Genomic DNA, 19,031 nt, shown 5'->3' with positions numbered 1-19,031 from the left:
TTCACAAATTTTATACAGAATATAATTTTGACAACATTTTCTCTAGAAATAAAATTTTAACAAAATTATCCATAGAAATAAAATTTTAACATAATTTTTTATAGAAATAACATTTTGACATAATTTTCTATAGAAATAAAATTTTGACAAAATTTTCTATAAAAATACAACTTTAACAACATTTTCTATAGAAATACAATTTTAACAAAATTCTCTACAGAAATAAAATTTTGACAAAATTTTCTATAGAAATAAAATTTTAACAAAATTTTCTATAGAAATAACATTTTAACAAATTACTTATAGAAATAAAATTTTGACATAATTTTGTACAGAAAAAAAAATGTTGACCAAATTTTCTATAGAAATAATACTTAACAAAATTTTCGATAAAAATAAAATTTTGAAAAAAATTTTGATAGAAAATCCTGTTGATGTATTATTGTTAGTATATTAATGTTAGAAATAAGAGAATTGTTTTGAGTAGTATTTAAAATGTTGATTTAAGTAACTGTATAAGGCCTTTGTAAGGCTTAGTTACATATGAAAATGAATTAAATTAAATTAAATTAAATTAAATAAGTATTGAAATGAAAATTTAGAAATAAAATTTTAATAAAATTTTCGATAGAAATATAATTTTGACAAATTTTTCTATACAAATAAAATTTTGAAAAAAATCTATTCAAGTACAATTTAGACAACATTATCTGTGGAACTAAGTTTTGACAAAAGTTTCTACTGAAATAAAATTTTGACAAAATTTTCTTTAGAAATACAATTTTAACAAAATTTTCCATAGAAATAAAATTTTAACAAAATTTTCTGTAGAAATAAAATTTTTACGAATCACGTGTAAAAATAAAATTTTAACCAAATTTTCTACAGAAATAAAATTTTAACCAAAATTTTCGATAGAAATATAATTTTGACAAATTTTTCTATACAAATAAAATTTTGAAAAAAAATCTATTCAAATACAATTTAGACAACATTATCTGTGGAAATAAATTTTGACAAAATTTTCTAATGAAATAAAATTTTGCCAAATTTTATATAGAAATAAAATTTTAACAAAATTTTCCATAGAAATAAAATTTTAACAAAATTTTCTTTTGAAATGCCATTTTTACGAATCCCGTGTAAAAATAAAATTTTAACCAAATTTTCTACAGAAATAAAATTTTAACCAAATTTTCTAAAGAAATAAAACTTTGACATAATTTTCGATAGAAGTAAATTTTTGATAGAAATAAAATTTTGAAGAAAAAATTATAGAAATAAAATATTGAAAAAAAAATTTTCTATAGAAATACAATTTTGAAAAAAAATCTATAGAAATACAATTTGGACAAAATTATCTATGGAAATAAATTTTTACAAAATTTTCCATAAAAATAAAATTTTAACAAAATTTTCCATAGACATAACATTTTAACAAAATTTTCGATAGAAATAATATTTTAACAAATTACCTATAGAAATAAAATTTTAACCAAATTTTCTACAGAAATAACATTTTCACCTAATTTTCTATAGGAATAAAACTTTGACATAATTTTCGATTGAAATAAAATTTTACAAAATTTTCTATAGAAATAAACATATGACAAAATTTTCTTTGAGAAATAAATTTTTTGACAAAATTTTTAATAGAAAAAAAATTCTGACAAAATTTTCGATAGAAATAAAAATCTGATAAATTTTCGATAGAAATAAAATTTTGATAAAATTTCCGATAGTAATATAATTTTGACAAATTTTTCTATAAAAATAAAATTTTGAAAAAAATACTATAAAAATAAAATTTTGAAAAATTTTCTATATAAAAAAAAATTGAAAAAAATTCTATACAAATACAGTTTGGACCAAATTATCTATGGAAATAAATTTTGACAAAATTTTCTACAGAAATACCATGTTGACAAAATTTTCTATAGGAATACAATTCTAACAAAATTGTCCATAGAAATAAAATTTTATCAAAATTTTCTGTAGAAATAACATTTTAACAAATCACCTGTAGAAATAAACTATTAACCAAATTTTCTATAGAAATAAAACTTTGACAACATTTTCGATAGAAATCAATTTTAGATAGAAATAAAATGTTGAAAAAAAAAAAAACAAATCTATAAAAATACGATTTGGACAAAATTATCTATGGAAATACATTTTGACAAAATTTTCTATAGAAATAAAATTTTCCGTAGACATAAAATTTTAACAAAATTTTCTGTAGACACAAAATTTTAACGAAATTTTCCATAGACATAAAATTTTGACCAAATTTTATACAGAAATAAAATTTTAACCAAATTTTCTATAGAAATAAAATTTTGACAAAATTTTCGATAAAAATAAAATTTTGATAGAAATAAAATTTTGGCAAAATTTTCTATAGAATTAAAATTTGATATTCGATAGAAATATAATTATGACAAATTTTTCTATAGAAATAAAATTTTGAAAAATAAAAATATTATTTAAAAAAAATCTATACAAATAATATTTTGGACAACATTATCTGTGGAAATAAATTATGACAAAATTTTCTACTGAAATAAAATTTTGACAAAATTTTCTATAGAATTACAATTTTAACAAAATTTTCCATAGGAATAAAATTTTAACAAAATTTTCTGTAGAAACACCATTTTAACAAATCACCTGTAAAAATAAAATTTTAACCAAATTTTCTACAGAAATAAAACTTTTAACCAAATTTTCTATAGAAATAAAACTTTGACATAATTTTCGATAGAAATAAATTTTTGACAAAATTTTTGATAGAAATAAAATGTTGACAAAATTGTCTATATATAAAGGGTGATTTGTTAAGAGCTTGATAACTTTTTTTAAAAAAAAAACGCATAAAATTTGCAAAATCTCATCGGTTCTTTATTTGAAACGTTAGATTGGTCCATGACATTTACTTCTTGAAGATAATTTCATTTAAATGTTGACCGCGGCTGCGTCTTAGGTGGTCCATTCGGAAAGTCCAATTTTGGGCAACTTTTTCGAGCATTTCGGCCGGAATAGCCCGAATTTCTTCGGAAATGTTGTCTTCCAAAGCTGGAATAGTTGCTGGCTTATTTCTGTAGACTTTAGACTTGACGTAGCCCCACAAAAAATAGTCTAAAGGCGTCAAATCGCATGATCTTGGTGGCCAACTTACCGGTCCATTTCTTGAGATGAATTGTTCTCCGAAGTTTTCCCTCAAAATGGCCATAGAATCGCGAGTTGTGTGGCATGTAGCGCCATCTTGTTGAAACCACATGTCAACCAAGTTCAGTTCTTCCATTTTTGGCAACAAAAAGTTTGTTAGCATCGAACGATAGCGATCGCCATTCACCGTAACGTTGCGTCCAACAGCATCTTTGAAAAAATACGGTCCAATGATTCCACCAGCGTACAAACCACACCAAACAGTGCATTTTTCGGGATGCATGGGCAGTTCTTGAACGGCTTCTGGTTGCTCTTCACTCCAAATGCGGCAATTTTGCTTATTTACGTAGCCATTCAACCAGAAATGAGCCTCATCGCTGAACAAAATTTGTCGATAAAAAAGCGGATTTTCTGCCACTGATTTTGGTAATAAAATTCAATGATTTGCAAGCGTTGCTCGTTAGTAAGTCTATTCATGATGAAATGTCAAAGCATACTGAGCATCTTTCTCTTTGACACCATGTCTGAAATCCCACGTGATCTGTCAAATACTAATGCATGAAAATCCTAACCTCAAAAGAATCACCCTTTACAATTTTGAAGAAAAAATTATAGAAATAAAATATTGAAAAAAAATTCCTATAGAAATAAAATTTTGAAAAAAAAAATCTATAGAAATACAATGTGGACAAAATTATCTATGGAAATAAATTTTAACAAAAATTTTCTATAGAAATAATATTTAAACAAATTACCTATAGAAATAAAATACTTACAAAATTTTCTATAAAAATAAAATTTTGACAAAAATAAAATTTTGACAAAAATAAAATTTTGACAAAATTTTCTAGAAAAATAAAATTTTGACCAAATTTTCTATAGAAATAAAATTTACTGTAGAAATAAAATTTTTACACAATTTTGTATAAAAATAAAATATTCATAAAATTTTCTATAAAAATAAAATTTTGACAAAAAAAATCTAGAGAAATACAATTTTGACAAAATTTTCTATAGAAATAAAATTGAGCAAAATAAGATTTGTTTTTGTAGCATTTTCTTCAAATTTTGGTTGATTATTGTTGGATCGATGGCAACCGTGATGGTATTGCAAATAGGCCATATCGAGCCATAATTATCTGTAACCCCCAAATTAACCAATCCCCAGATTTGACCTCCTGGAAGATCAAATTTCATCCGATTTTAGTATATTTGTATATGTCTTCTAACATATATGTAAAAATTGGTTGTTAGCAGTCTATAACTATATATATCCCCCCATATAAACTGATCCCCAGTTGTGACTTTCGCAGGGGCAAATTTCATCACATCTGGTTGAAATTTTGTACGTGATGTCCGATGTACCTTCTAATGCAAAAATTGGTTCATATAAACGGTGACTCTCCTATAGAAGCAATGATATGATAAATGGACATATCTTCTTAAATATGCGTACTAGAGCAAAAATGACGATAATTCGTGACCACCCCCAAAAAGTTGAAAAATCCACCCAAAACCTAAAAAAAATTTAAATTTTTATATGAAAATCTTCTTTTGCCCATATCTTCTAAACCACCCCCAAAAAGTTGAAAAACCTACCCAAAACCTAAAAAAATTGAAAGTTTTATTTGAAAAACTTCTTTTATCCATATCTCCTAAACTAAGCGTCCTAGAGCGAAAAGGACGATAATTCGTGACCATTCCCAAAAAGTTCAAAAATCCACCCAAAACCTAAAAAAATGAAATTTTTATATGAAAAACTTCTTTTGCCCATATCTCCTTAAATATGCGTCCTAGAGCGAAAATGACGATAATTCGTGACCACTCCCAAAAAGTAGAAAAATCCACCCAAAACCTAAAAAATTGAAATTTTTATATGAAAAACTTCTTTTGTCCATATCTCCTATTGCAACCAATTTAAGGTTGATATCATTTCCATTATAATTTTACAAACTTACGAGAATATTTTGCTCTACGATATTCAGAAATAAAATTATTCGTGATAGAATTCAAACGTGATTGCTTTATACTTGGCCACCTTTGGAACGATTCACGGCCGACAAAGCCCTAAAAGGCTATAGTGAATAAATGAAACCAAACGTTAAATTCATCCATCATGATATGGGTGGCTCATAAAAATACTTATTCAGTATCAAACGAAAATAGGCTAATATATATCTTTTTTTGAGATCTAATACCTCACTTGCATTACACCTCCAAAATCCACTTTAACTAGATTTCAACTGTCATTTGACTTATAAATAAGGGATTTCAAATCCATTTTTAATAGATTTCGAGCCTAATGGAATGAGGTATTAGATTTTATTTACAATTATAATTATTTATTACTAACTCCAACACTTTTCATGACTAAATATGAAAATACAAATAAACCACAAATGTTATCATTCATAATCTTGGGGGCATAGATATTTGCAGCTATTAAAAATTGTAGCAATACTTAATCCTATTCGAACACACTATGCAATTACTCCCCCATAGTGAGCAAGCGTGTAAATGCTTACATATTCCAATGTAAATATTGTCTCTCATATAACCAATTAAAATAATGTTTACTCCAAAAAAGTTTACTTGGATTCCAACATGTTGACATTCCCTTAAAGATATTTGTATAGATTCCAAATAGCCAAAGATGCGGCTTCTTTAAAATAAGAAAAAAATTTAGGGAACTTTGTAGCTTCAAATGTGGGACCAATAAAATAAAAAATAGGATACAAATCTCATTTATGGAATTTTCATTCTCGAACACACAATTTTGACCCAGATAAGACAAATTAGTGTAAACTTAACTTCTGCAAAGCGTCGCACGCAAGAGTCAGTCATTTATAATAAACTGCGTTAAGATTCGTTGTCGTCGGGAAAAAGATGTATGCTTCACAAAATTATTTGTTTTTATTTATTCATAGAAGCATAAAATGCAAAATAATCCGCAATTTTGGATTTTTCAGACGATGAAAATTCTTAAATTACTCTTGCAATAGATTTTAGTGCGAATATCAATATATTTTTTTTTTTTTGTACGAGGGCAGTTCGCAAACTTCTTAGCCTAGCATAAAAAGTCGTTAAATGTTTTGTGTACGGTCGTAGTTCCTCAAATTTGGAGCTTGGCTCTGAACTCTTAAATAGTAAACAAAAGATAATTGGCCAAAAATGTAAGATCGATTTCATGATTTTTATAAATATTTTACAAATTTAGTAGTTTTTCTTTAGATGAGTTTCTTCGTATTTCCTTCACATTTTGCCACAAACTTAGAAATAAACGAATTGTACCACATATGCGATTACATATGTTTACATTTTCCTCTGCAAATCATATGATTTGAAGACTTTCATTTTTCGGCAAGCAATCTTGTTTCACGGGAAACCAAAAACAACCAAAAATTTTTGGGGGAAATTAAAGTGGAAGGTGAAATCTATTTGTAGGGAAATCCAGAACATACCCGATTGAAATACAAATAGATGTAATGCGAAAAAGTGTAAATTTATTAAATTAGAAAACAATAATCAAGAGTACTTTACAACCGGTCTTTAGCAATAAAACAAAAATAAACAAGTATATCAAAAATGCAAAAATATTCAACAATATAAAACTGAATAAATAATATGAAAACTTTTTTTAATCGACCTTAATTTAAAAATATTTTTTTTTATATTATATTTATTTTTCTTTATTTTATTTATTAAATTGATAATGTAAAGAGGGTACTAGCAATATATTATAGAAGAAGTAAAACGCTATATATGTTATAAACGCTAGAAACATAGGCAGCTTTAAAATGAAATTTAAACATAATCTGAACATTACTGCTATTTAGGAATATTATTATTATTATATAAAAACCACACTCATTAAAATAAAAATCATTAAATTAGAATTTAAAATAAATTTTGTAAAAAAGAATTTCATTACATTAAGTTTCATCCATTGTCATGACCAATACATAGAAATATAATGAAAACCTTTTTCATGATATCACAAAGCCTTTAAATTTTACTAAAAAAATTTTAAATATCTTTAATTGAAATATAAGTTTTAAATTTTGTAAAATTCTATTGAATATATAATATAATTGAATCTTTTTTAAACTGCCACAATTCGCACAATGTCTGCCTACGTAAGATGTTTCGAAATATCATCTGCTATCGTATTCGTATCAATACAGACACATATCGATTACAGCTATAATCAGAATCCTTTCCAAAAATTCAAAAACATATTAAATATATACATACATACAGGATATAGAAAAAGAGTTATGTGCATGACATGAAATGGTGGTATTGGACGAATATGCTTTATTCACGTAACGGTTGGCTGATAAGTCCCCGGTCTAACAAAGAAAAACACATTTTTTTTGTCAAAATTCGTTTTTATTATTCAACATAGTTCCCTTCAAGAGCGATACAACGATTATAACGACCTTCCAATTTTTTGATACCATTTTGGTAGTACTCCTTCGGTTTTGCCTCAAAATAGGCCTCATTTTTGGCGATCACCTCTTCATTGCAGCCAAATTTTTTCCCTGCGAGCATCCTTTTGAGGTCTGAGAACAAGAAAAAGTCACTGGGGGCCAGATCTGGAGAATACGGTGGGTGGGGAAGCAATTCGAAGCCCAATTCATGAATTTTTGCCAACGTTCTCAATGACTTGTGGCACGGTGCGTTGTCTTGGTGGAACAACACTTTTTTTACTTCATATGGGGCCGTGTTGTCGCGATTTCGACCTTCAAACGCTCCAATAACGCCATATAATAGTCACTGTTGATGGTTTTTCCCTTCTCAAGATAATCGATAAAAATTATTCCATGCGCATCCCAAAAAATAGAGGTCATTACTTTGCCAGCGGACTTTTGAGGCTTTCCACGGTTCACCGGTCGCTGTCTGGAGCCATGTTTCATCCATTGTCACATATCGACGGAAAAACTCTGGTGTATTACTAGTTAACAGCTGCAAACACCGCTCAGAATCATCAACACGTTTTTGTTTTTGGTCAAATGTAAGCTCGCGCGGCACCCATTTTGCACAGAGCTTCCGCATATCCAAATATTGATGAATGATATGACCAACACGCTCCTTTGATATTTTTAAGGCCTCTGCTATCTCGATCATCTTCATTTTACGGTCATTCAAAATCAGACCGGGGGAGCCACCGTGGTGCAATGGTTAGCATGCCCGCCTTGCATACACAAGGTCGTGGGTTCGATTCCTGCTACGACCGAACACCAAAAAGTTTTCCAGCGGTGGATTATCCCACCTCAGTAATGCTGGTGACATTTCTGAGGGTTTCAAAACTTCTCTAAGTGGTTTCACTGCAAGGTGGAACGCCGTTCGGACTCGGCTATAAAAAGGAGGTCCCTTGTCATTGAGCTTAACATGGAATCGGGCAGCACTCAGTGATAAGAGAGAAGTTCACCACTGTGGTATCACAATGGACTGAATAGTCTAAGTGAGCCTGATACATCGGGCTTCCACATACCTAACCTAACCTATGTGTCAGACTGGGGACTTATCAGCCAACCTGTTATATGCCGATTCAAACCAATTAAAGATAAATCTAACGGTAGTGACCATCAGAAAAATAAATCTCACTCATCGGAAAAACCTTTTCTTCACACGTACCCTATATTATATTCACAAACTACCCAAGGGTCCCTATAAATTTCAAGTAGATCGACAAAGTATATTTCACTATTTCCCGTTTCTAACCAGATATCGAAAAATGATGTATTCATTTAATGATATCCTCCCACGTTCCCTGTAAACTTCAAGTAAATCGGAGAAATCGGTTAAATTTTGCATTTGCTACGGCCTTTTTAAATTTCAAGATAACTTGAGAATTTTAGTTTTTCGGTTTTAGAGGATGTCCCCCCTTCACGACCAAATTTCGAAAAGTGATGTAGAGTATCTTGTGTAGACGTCCCAGAAAATCTGAAGCAAATTAATTTATTTTTGAAAAACAGGGCAAGGAACGGCCTCTTCCCGACCAAATTCCCGACCAAATACCACAAAATCAGGTATCCAATATTAATTTCTCCCCACGTACTTTGTAAATTTCAAATAAATTGGAAAAGTTTAATTGTTTCTCTGTATGTACTTAAGGAGAAGCCGATGTCTCGCTATGTTCTTTAATTTTTCCCCGACCAAATATTAAAAAATCAGGAACCTGATATAAATTTTATAACCTCACGCAGTTTTTCCGTTAAATTTCAGTCGGAGGACTTTAGTTTTGTTTTCACTGTACTTTAAAAAAAAGTCGGGCAAAGGGAAGGTCTCCCTTTTCGACAAAATACCGAAAAATAAAGTGACCGTTCTTTGTCTAGACGCAGTACTTTAAAAAAAGTTGGACAAAGGGGAGGTACTCCTATCGAAATATGTGTGCCAAATAACGTGTGTTTTGGTATAGTCCCCTTACAAACGCTTCGACTTCTTGGGCTTCTAGAAACGGCAAATTTTTATTAGATTTGACTAAAATTGGAAATCTATGGGTATTTTAGGTCCATAAAAAGGTCCAATATGGTGTCTACCGAATCATATTTTGATATAGCCCCATTTATACCGATCTTGGGCTTCTACACATCGTAATTTTATTCGATTTGCTTGATTCAAAATCTAGAGGTTTTTCGACCCCCATAAAGAGATATGTCAAATTGGGTTTATATCGGAAGGGGTTTAATATAATTCTTATATACACTCGTCTCCCAATTTAGCTACTTGAAACCGATCTGTCATAGACCGTTGCATTTGAAACGATCTGCTTGGGAGAGTATATGTGAACAAATCCACCTGAAATTCTATATATTTCCGAGTTACCCACTAAGACGTCAAAGGAAACTATTATATTTGATTTATAATGGTTCGGTCTGGCCGAGGGTCAGGTCATATATACTTGTTTTCTTCTTATCAGCTATAATATATATTAATATTTTATGGGTCGCGAGTACAGGATTTTTACTCGAAGGTGGAAAATGGTCACACATGAGCTTAAGTAGAATTTCATTCATGCATATATCTCTTTTTTTTTAGAAACCCATTAGTAGAGTGATTGGTTAGAAATATTTTACTAATCCACATAATATTATACCAAATTGCGACGTGTGAATATTTACCCCATTAATCATTCTGTTTTTTAAAGAATATCATCATTGAATACAAAATTCTGCATTCATATATATTCCATAGATAGTTTAATTGGTGATTAGGAGAGAAGCCAACATAATGACATTTCCATATTAATACAGTGAAACCTCTCAAATGTGGACACTCTGAAAACTGAACACATCTCAAAAGTGGACAGTTGTCGTAAAACGTTTGCTATATTCGAACATTACAATTAAACTCTCATAACAGAACATCTGTCAAATGTGGCCAAAATTTAGACGGCCTTGGGTGTCCACTTTAGAGAAGTTTCACTGTATAGAAAATCATCATTAGCTTTAGTGCTGTATAAACAAAAAACCAAAAAACTTATTTACTTATATATATTTAAAAATTTTTTAATGATATTGAATTAAAAAAAATATATATTCTTTCCCCCTTTATCTAGGCTATTTGAAAACTCGTTCAAAACCTCAAGGAAGCTGTACGGGTTTCTGGCGTATAGAGAAAAGTTTTCGCTATTGGATACGAAAAACGGTGAAAAAGCAATGGTTCTATTGGTTTGTCATAGTTCTGGTGTTCTTGAATACAGTGTGTGTAGCAGTTGAACATTATGGACAACCGCCATATCTATCGGATTTTTTATGTAAGTTAAAAATTGGAAAAATTAAAAATTATATTTACACTTTTTTTCCCCTAAATAAGGTTTGAATATCTAAGGACATTTTTAATCCATTTCTCTTATTGTCTCTTTTTTATTTATTTCTCTCACAAAAAAAAAAAAACGGAAAAAACCAAACAAATTGTTCTTTCCTATTTCTTTCACAGACTATGCTGAATTTGTATTTTTGGGCCTATTCATGTCGGAGATGTTCATTAAGATGTATGCGATGAGCCCCCGGATATATTTCGAATCGTCGTTTAATCGTTTCGATTGTGTCGTCATTAGTGGTTCGATTTTCGAAGTTATATGGTCTGAAGTTAAGGGTGGCTCATTCGGTTTATCCGTTTTGAGAGCGTTACGTTTGCTGCGTATATTCAAAGTGACCAAATACTGGTCGTCATTGCGAAATCTTGTGATTTCGCTATTGAACTCGATGAGATCCATCATTTCATTGTTGTTCCTGCTCTTCTTGTTCATACTGATATTTGCCCTACTTGGCATGCAATTGTTTGGCGGGCAATTTAATTTTAGTACGGAAACCCCCGAGACAAATTTCAACACATTTCCCATAGCCTTATTGACTGTCTTTCAAATTCTAACCGGTGAAGATTGGAATGAAGTTATGTATCAGGGTATTATATCACAAGGTGGCGCTAAAAAAGGAATGATTTACTCTGTGTAAGTTTTTATTTTTGTTTTGTATTTTTTCTCTTTTTCTCTCTCTCTCTCTGCTCTCTGTATAACTCTCGCTTTGGTTTGAACCCTTGCCCGCTCCCCCAGTTTAAATCCCATTCCTTGGATTTTTCGTATATATTATTTTATTTTATTATGTTATTATTTTTATTTTTTGTTTTTAGTTTCAAATTCTCTTTGTACAATATCGACCGAATTGAAAAAAAAAAAAAAACAAACTTAGCTAAACATAATGGAGATTATTGCTACAAATCAATATCAATCGCTTTTATCTTCCACCATAAAATTCCCCTTAATATGAAAAGAAAAAAAAAAACAATTAGTTTAGATTGATTTAAAAATATTTAAAAATCAAACAAATATCCGTAGCTTTTTTTTCAACATATATATTAAACAAAGATATTTTACTGTTATCAATTTTTAGTTTTAGTTTTAGTTTTTGTTTTCTTTTTTTTGTTTTTCTTCCCCTTTACATTTTTTTTAATATTCTATTCGTATTATAAATGTGGTGTCGCTTTTTTTAATAACAAAAAATCAATTTTAAAAGATAACAACAAAAAATATATCGCTCTCAAATATTTGTTTAGGATAATTTAGTTTAGTTTCTCTTTTTCAATGATATAGTCTAGAAGCTATTAATTCCACTTCAAAATATAAAAAAAAAATTAGTAAAACTTTCCTTTTTTACAATTTTCCAAGAAATTCAATATAGTGAACTTTATTAGAAAAAATTTTTAAAATTAGAATATCCGTTAGATTTTTTACGAAAATTTAAAACCACAAAAAATATTATTGGGGTCTAGATTTTTTTAAAGTAGAAAGATCTCCGTATATCTTAGCTATTTGAAGGGTAGTCTATATTTTTCGAGGAATGTATACTAAACGGGTAAATGGTAGCTATTAAGGATATTGATTTTACCAGCTTTATTTTGCGATACTCAGGTTAATAATCTGGATCTTTTTTTACAAGTTTTCCGACGTATGTCGACATTTTCAAAGGATTTATTATTACGTCGGGAACTTGTTTTTATTTACATCAATGCGATAGGCCATATTAGCTAAAGGAAGAATATCAAAAAACATAACATAATACTATTGGCCAAAACTAAAAAATTAAAAAGATAAAATATATACTTTTTAATAAGCCATAAAGAAATAATATCTCCATCACAAAAAATCTACTAAACATTGAGTACACAGAAAAAATAAAATATTTTTTATATTCAATCACAAAATTAATTGATCCAATTAATTTTTAATTGAAATATCTTTAATCAGAAAAATGATAGATTAAAAAATTAATTGAAACAATTAATTTTTGTGATTGTATTTTTGGTTTCAATTAAAAACTTTGTTGAATCAATTTAATTTTTAATTAAATATTTTTTTTAAATCAATTAAAATTTTAATTCAAAAAATGTTGGTAATATTTTTTGTCTTCAATCATGAAATTAATTGATCCAATTAATTTTTAAATGAAATTTCTACAATCATAGAAATGATACACACAACAAAATTTCACGAAAATTTTTCCAATTAAAATTTTAATTGAATTTTAAAAAATATTCAATTAAAAATTTAATTGATTCAACAAATTTTTTAAATTGAAATAAAAATCAATCACAAATATAATAGTATCAATTAATTTTTTAATTGGATCAATTAACTTTTTAATTGACCTTCAATTAATTTTTTAATTGATACTATCATTTCTGTGATTGGAGACATTTCAAATAAAAATTAATTGGATCAATTAATTTCGTGATTGAATCAGATTTTTTTTTGTGTGTAGACAAAAGTAATGTACAAAATTAAATTATTTATTATTATTATTATTATTATTATTATTATTATTATTATTATTATTATTATTATTATTATTATTATTATTATTATTATTATTATTATTATTATTATTATTATTATTATTATTATTATTATTATTATTATTATTATTATTATTATTATTATTATTATTATTATTATTATTATTATTATTATTATTATTATTATTATTATTATTATTATTATTATTATTATTATTATTATTATTATTATTATTATTATTATTATTATTATTATTATTATTATTATTATTATTATTATTATTATTATTATTATTATTATTATTATTATTATTATTATTATTATTATTATTATTATTATTATTATTATTATTATTATTATTATTATTATTATTATTATTATTATTATTATTATTATTATTATTATTATTATTATTATTATTATTATTATTATTATTATTATTATTATTATTATTATTATTATTATTATTATTATTATTATTATTATTATTATTATTATTATTATTATTATTATTATTATTATTATTATTATTATTATTATTATTATTATTATTATTATTATTATTATTATTATTATTATTATTATTATTATTATTATTATTATTATTATTATTATTATTATTATTATTATTATTATTATTATTATTATTATTATTATTATTATTATTATTATTATTATTATTATTATTATTATTATTATTATTATTATTATTATTATTATTATTATTATTATTATTATTATTATTATTATTATTATTATTATTATTATTATTATTATTATTATTATTATTATTATTATTATTATTATTATTATTATTATTATTATTATTATTATTATTATTATTATTATTATTATTATTATTATTATTATTATTATTATTATTATTATTATTATTATTATTATTATTATTATTATTATTATTATTATTATTATTATTATTATTATTATTATTATTATTATTATTATTATTATTATTATTATTATTATTATTATTATTATTATTATTATTATTATTATTATTATTATTATTATTATTATTATTATTATTATTATTATTATTATTATTATTATTATTATTATTATTATTATTATTATTATTATTATTATTATTATTATTATTATTATTATTATTATTATTATTATTATTATTATTATTATTATTATTATTATTATTATTATTATTATTATTATTATTATTATTATTATTATTATTATTATTATTATTATTATTATTATTATTATTATTATTATTATTATTATTATTATTATTATTATTATTATTATTATTATTATTATTATTATTATTATTATTATTATTATTATTATTATTATTATTATTATTATTATTATTATTATTATTATTATTATTATTATTATTATTATTATTATTATTATTATTATTATTATTATTATTATTATTATTATTATTATTATTATTATTATTATTATTATTATTATTATTATTATTATTATTATTATTATTATTATTATTATTATTATTATTATTATTATTATTATTATTATTATTATTATTATTATTATTATTATTATTATTATTATTATTATTATTATTATTATTATTATTATTATTATTATTATTATTATTATTATTATTATTATTATTATTATTATTATTATTATTATTATTATTATTATTATTATTATTATTATTATTATTATTATTATTATTATTATTATTATTATTATTATTATTATTATTATTATTATTATTATTATTATTATTATTATTATTATTATTGTTATTATTATTATTATTATTAATTTTTGTGTTTGATGTTTGTTTTTCGTTAAGAAATAAATTGAATCAATTATTTTTTTTTAATCAAATTCATTTAAAATTTCATTTGGAAACATTTTAGTGATATGTACGATTTTTTCTGTGTATGGAAAGGTTGATATCTATCCAGTTTTTACTCAAGGTATTTATTTTTTATCAGACAAAGGAGATGGGACTTATAGCTTCGATGATATAAGGGATTGCAAATATCAAAAAAAAATTGCTCTGGGTCACTCCAGGAGAATAATTTAATATATCGAAATATTATGTCCATATATAAAATTGTGCCAAATATTAAAAAATTGCCACAAGAGAATTACATTGGCTTTAGATATTTAAGCATCTACATTCAGTTTGAGGAAGCACACTGTCTCTACGGGGAGAGTTCAGAGTGAAGTAAGTGTTAGGTCTTTTGGATTCGCTCGTTATGTGAAGCGAATGTCCACAATTTGGGCGAAAATTCCAGCCAATACAGCGCTAGGAAGATATTGGCTTCTGAACCGCTGCAGCAGTACGCTGCTGCACGGCATCCAATGCCGCCCTTATCCATCATCACTCTCATTACCGATCAGGTGCTTGGGGTAACCTTTCAGGTATCTGGAGATGACAGATCGTAGCTAAGATAGCACCGATCTGGTCCCTCTCATCGTTGGCAGGTAGTGGTCTTCGACTCAGCACAACGCTGAACTGGTGGGAAGATATTGGCTTCCGAACTGCTGCTGTATGCACAGCTTCCCATGCCACCCTTAATCCCTCACCACTGTCATCACCAATCAGGTGCGCTTAACTGATTTCAAGTGTTTTTCTGAAGTCAAAACGGATGGTTTCGGCTCGGTCCTCAGATGGTGTCCTATTGAGTGTAAAACACCATCATTGTTACCTCATCAAGAGCAGTTTGGACTCATGCTGCAGATGCTGATCCAGTTTCTTGGTGAGACATCCAGTGGCAAACCGCCAGCCTTTTCTGAAGACGAAGCGGATGGCGTGGTGAGGAGGTCAAGGTGTTGCCTCACCGAGAGCATTTTGCACTCAAGCTGATCCGGTGTCTTGGAGTTAAAGCGGTGTCTTGGAGTGGACACCGTTTAAAGATTTCTCCATTGGTTCACTCTTAGACTGGTAGTCCAGACGAGTTGGCCCACTTAATCTATAAGGTGAAGACCAATCGATTCATTCTTTTGTCAATGATGTGCCCTCGATTTCGGGGCATAAAGTTTCAAATAACAATTCCATAAATGCGGGAAGGTGGTCATGAAATCTTAATTTAAGCACCTTGATGTCTCTACCTGCAATAACGAGGGAATAGTCGTGCGTATGGGTAGCAGATGGACATGCGGTGGGGGAAAATTACCCCGTAGTTGTTGACATTTAAAGGATCTAAAGTGCAAAACAATAATAAATTTTTCGACTTTTCGATTATTGACTTTTAATCAAATATCGATTTCGGCTATTTTTACGAATCAAACTTCGAATATTCATATTTTTTCGAATATCAATATTTTTCATAAGCGAATTTCATAGAAATAATGATTATATAAAATATTCGGTTTTATAAAATATATTTGTCTTTCTACGCATTTGTTTAATATATTTTTAAAATGTTAAATAAAAAATTTTTAACATGTTTGGTGATTTAATGATTCATTATTTCGCACTTAATCTTATAATGAAAGATCCGAATAAATTAAAGGAAATTAAAATTACAGAGAATTCAGTTCCACGAATTTGATTTTTTTATTCAATCAAATCAGAATTTGTATTCTTCTTGGTAATGGAATTCTATTAAAAATAAAAATTAAGAAATGTGCGTTTTTCCTAACATATTAAAACATTTCGATTCAATTGAAACCAATAAATTTGAAACTCGATTTTTGATAGTAAAAATTAAGAAAATACAAAATCGATGTTTTTTGGCTAATAATCGATTTCGACTTTTCTAAATTTTTATGGAAAAATTCGATTTTCGATATATTGATCCCTAAGACATTTTTGCCTACAATTTATAGACAGTTTATCGAATGAATTTATATGGCACAAGTAGGCTTGAATTTTGCGTTAACTTTTTTGCATATTTTCAGGATTGGTCCAAACAAAATATTGTTTGTATTGTTCAAACACATCGTGTTTCACCGCTGGGCTTACACTGGAAGTAAAAAATTTTAATGAAATTTTCTTTGTGTATATATATTTTTAAGGCGCCAGTAGGTTACTCCCATTCTTTTACTTGCAGCTTACTCTCTAGGTCTCTCTTTCTAAACACATATATGTTTATAGTCTGTTTCTAAATTGGTATATGTTTGCATCCAAACATATTAACAAATATGTCCCAAATATGTTATGCTAATTTATGAATATTATATGCTTGCACTTAAAAATATTGTGTTAAAAATTTGAGTTCCAAACATATAATTTTTACACCCAAACATATAAAAAACAGTCTTTTTCGTGCGTATATATACAATCACAATATATTTGAAAATTTTTATTAATTTTTTAGAAACGACGAACATGTTCCAAGTCAGGGATGTTCGCAAGGAAGGGCAACATTTAGGTCCTGTAAAATTATTCCCCAATGGAAAAATAGTAATTTGAAAAGAGGTTGAGGTATTCGAAATTTAAAGTCAGTTGTAGTTCATTGATAGTTTGTTAAAATATAGCAAGAGATTGAATGTATCAGAATTCTATGGTGTGGTCTGATTTTTATATTGGGCCAAGGATTATTTCTAGGATTATTTATTCTTTCATCTAGGAGCAGGCGGGTACGACAATTTTTTTACACCAGTATGTATTTGAAAAATTAGAAGAAAATGTCCTACATATAGCAATTATGCTTATTTCGTATTGTACCTATGACCCAATAGAGTATACTTGCTATTTACCCTTATATAAATTAAGAGATCCAGATATTATTAATTAAAGTTTCGTTAAGATGTAAGTACAGTAATTTTTGGTTTTGTTGTCTTAAAAGATATTTTAATCGGAGGCAATTTGTTAAACTATATAATATTGTATATAATTAAAAGTATTTTCTAAAAAAAAAGTATGGCTAATTTCGATGCTCTATAAAACAGTTTATTTAATGTTCAACATTTGGCAATATATTGGTAGATCAAATCACTTGAAAAAATTGTAATCACGCCATTAAAATTAAATATCAGATTATTTTAAAATTCATAAAAAAATTCATAAATTTTTAATAAATGTTCTGATACAAAAAAATAGCTACAAGTAAATTTCAAATTCAGTGAATCATACAAATTATATATTTTTTTAATAAAAAAAGAAATACCTACAAGTAAATTATAAATTTAAAAATGTGAAAATTTATTTACAAGTAATCAACTCTTTTGACTCAATATATAATTACAAAAAAAGTTTCTTTCATAATCCAGTTAGCTACATTTACTCCAGTATACATTCCTTCACGTTAGTTATACAAAAGAAACCCCGAAAAACTTCGTTTAAATCATAGACCCATATGTCAAGTATTTATCAACAATATATATATATAGACATACTAGTGTATTACCTGCCCAAACCCAACCCCACTTAGAAGCCAAAACAATACATACCCTTAACATCGAAAAGTTGTACTTAATACCATATAACATTACATCGGGTATTAAATAGAGCTTTTCATTTACTCTACGGAAAATGATGAACTTTGAAAGGGTAGTGATTCCATGTTGTCCCATATTGTCAACAACATGGACAGCAAAACAATCACTTTTATTTAACCCATGCTACGATGTTTAGATCGTCGAACCA

At 26.5% G+C, this 19,031-nt stretch overlaps 1 protein-coding gene across 1 annotated transcript in view; it reads left to right on the top strand.

The window, feature by feature from the left end:
- cac (calcium voltage-gated channel subunit cacophony) overlaps positions 1–19,031 on the top strand; it is a 289,864-nt gene that overhangs the window by 53,927 nt on the left and 216,906 nt on the right. The window contains exons 10-11 of the mRNA XM_075299357.1: positions 10,733–10,930; positions 11,113–11,626. Coding sequence (XP_075155472.1) covers positions 10,733–10,930; positions 11,113–11,626 — 712 coding nt within the window. The remainder of the gene's footprint in view (positions 1–10,732; positions 10,931–11,112; positions 11,627–19,031) is intronic.

This window comes from Haematobia irritans, chromosome 3 (genome assembly GCF_050003625.1).
Source record: "Haematobia irritans isolate KBUSLIRL chromosome 3, ASM5000362v1, whole genome shotgun sequence".
NCBI lineage: Eukaryota > Metazoa > Arthropoda > Insecta > Diptera > Muscidae > Haematobia > Haematobia irritans.
Note: the sequence above shows the minus strand (reverse complement) of the source record. Positions and strands in the feature narration are given on the sequence as shown.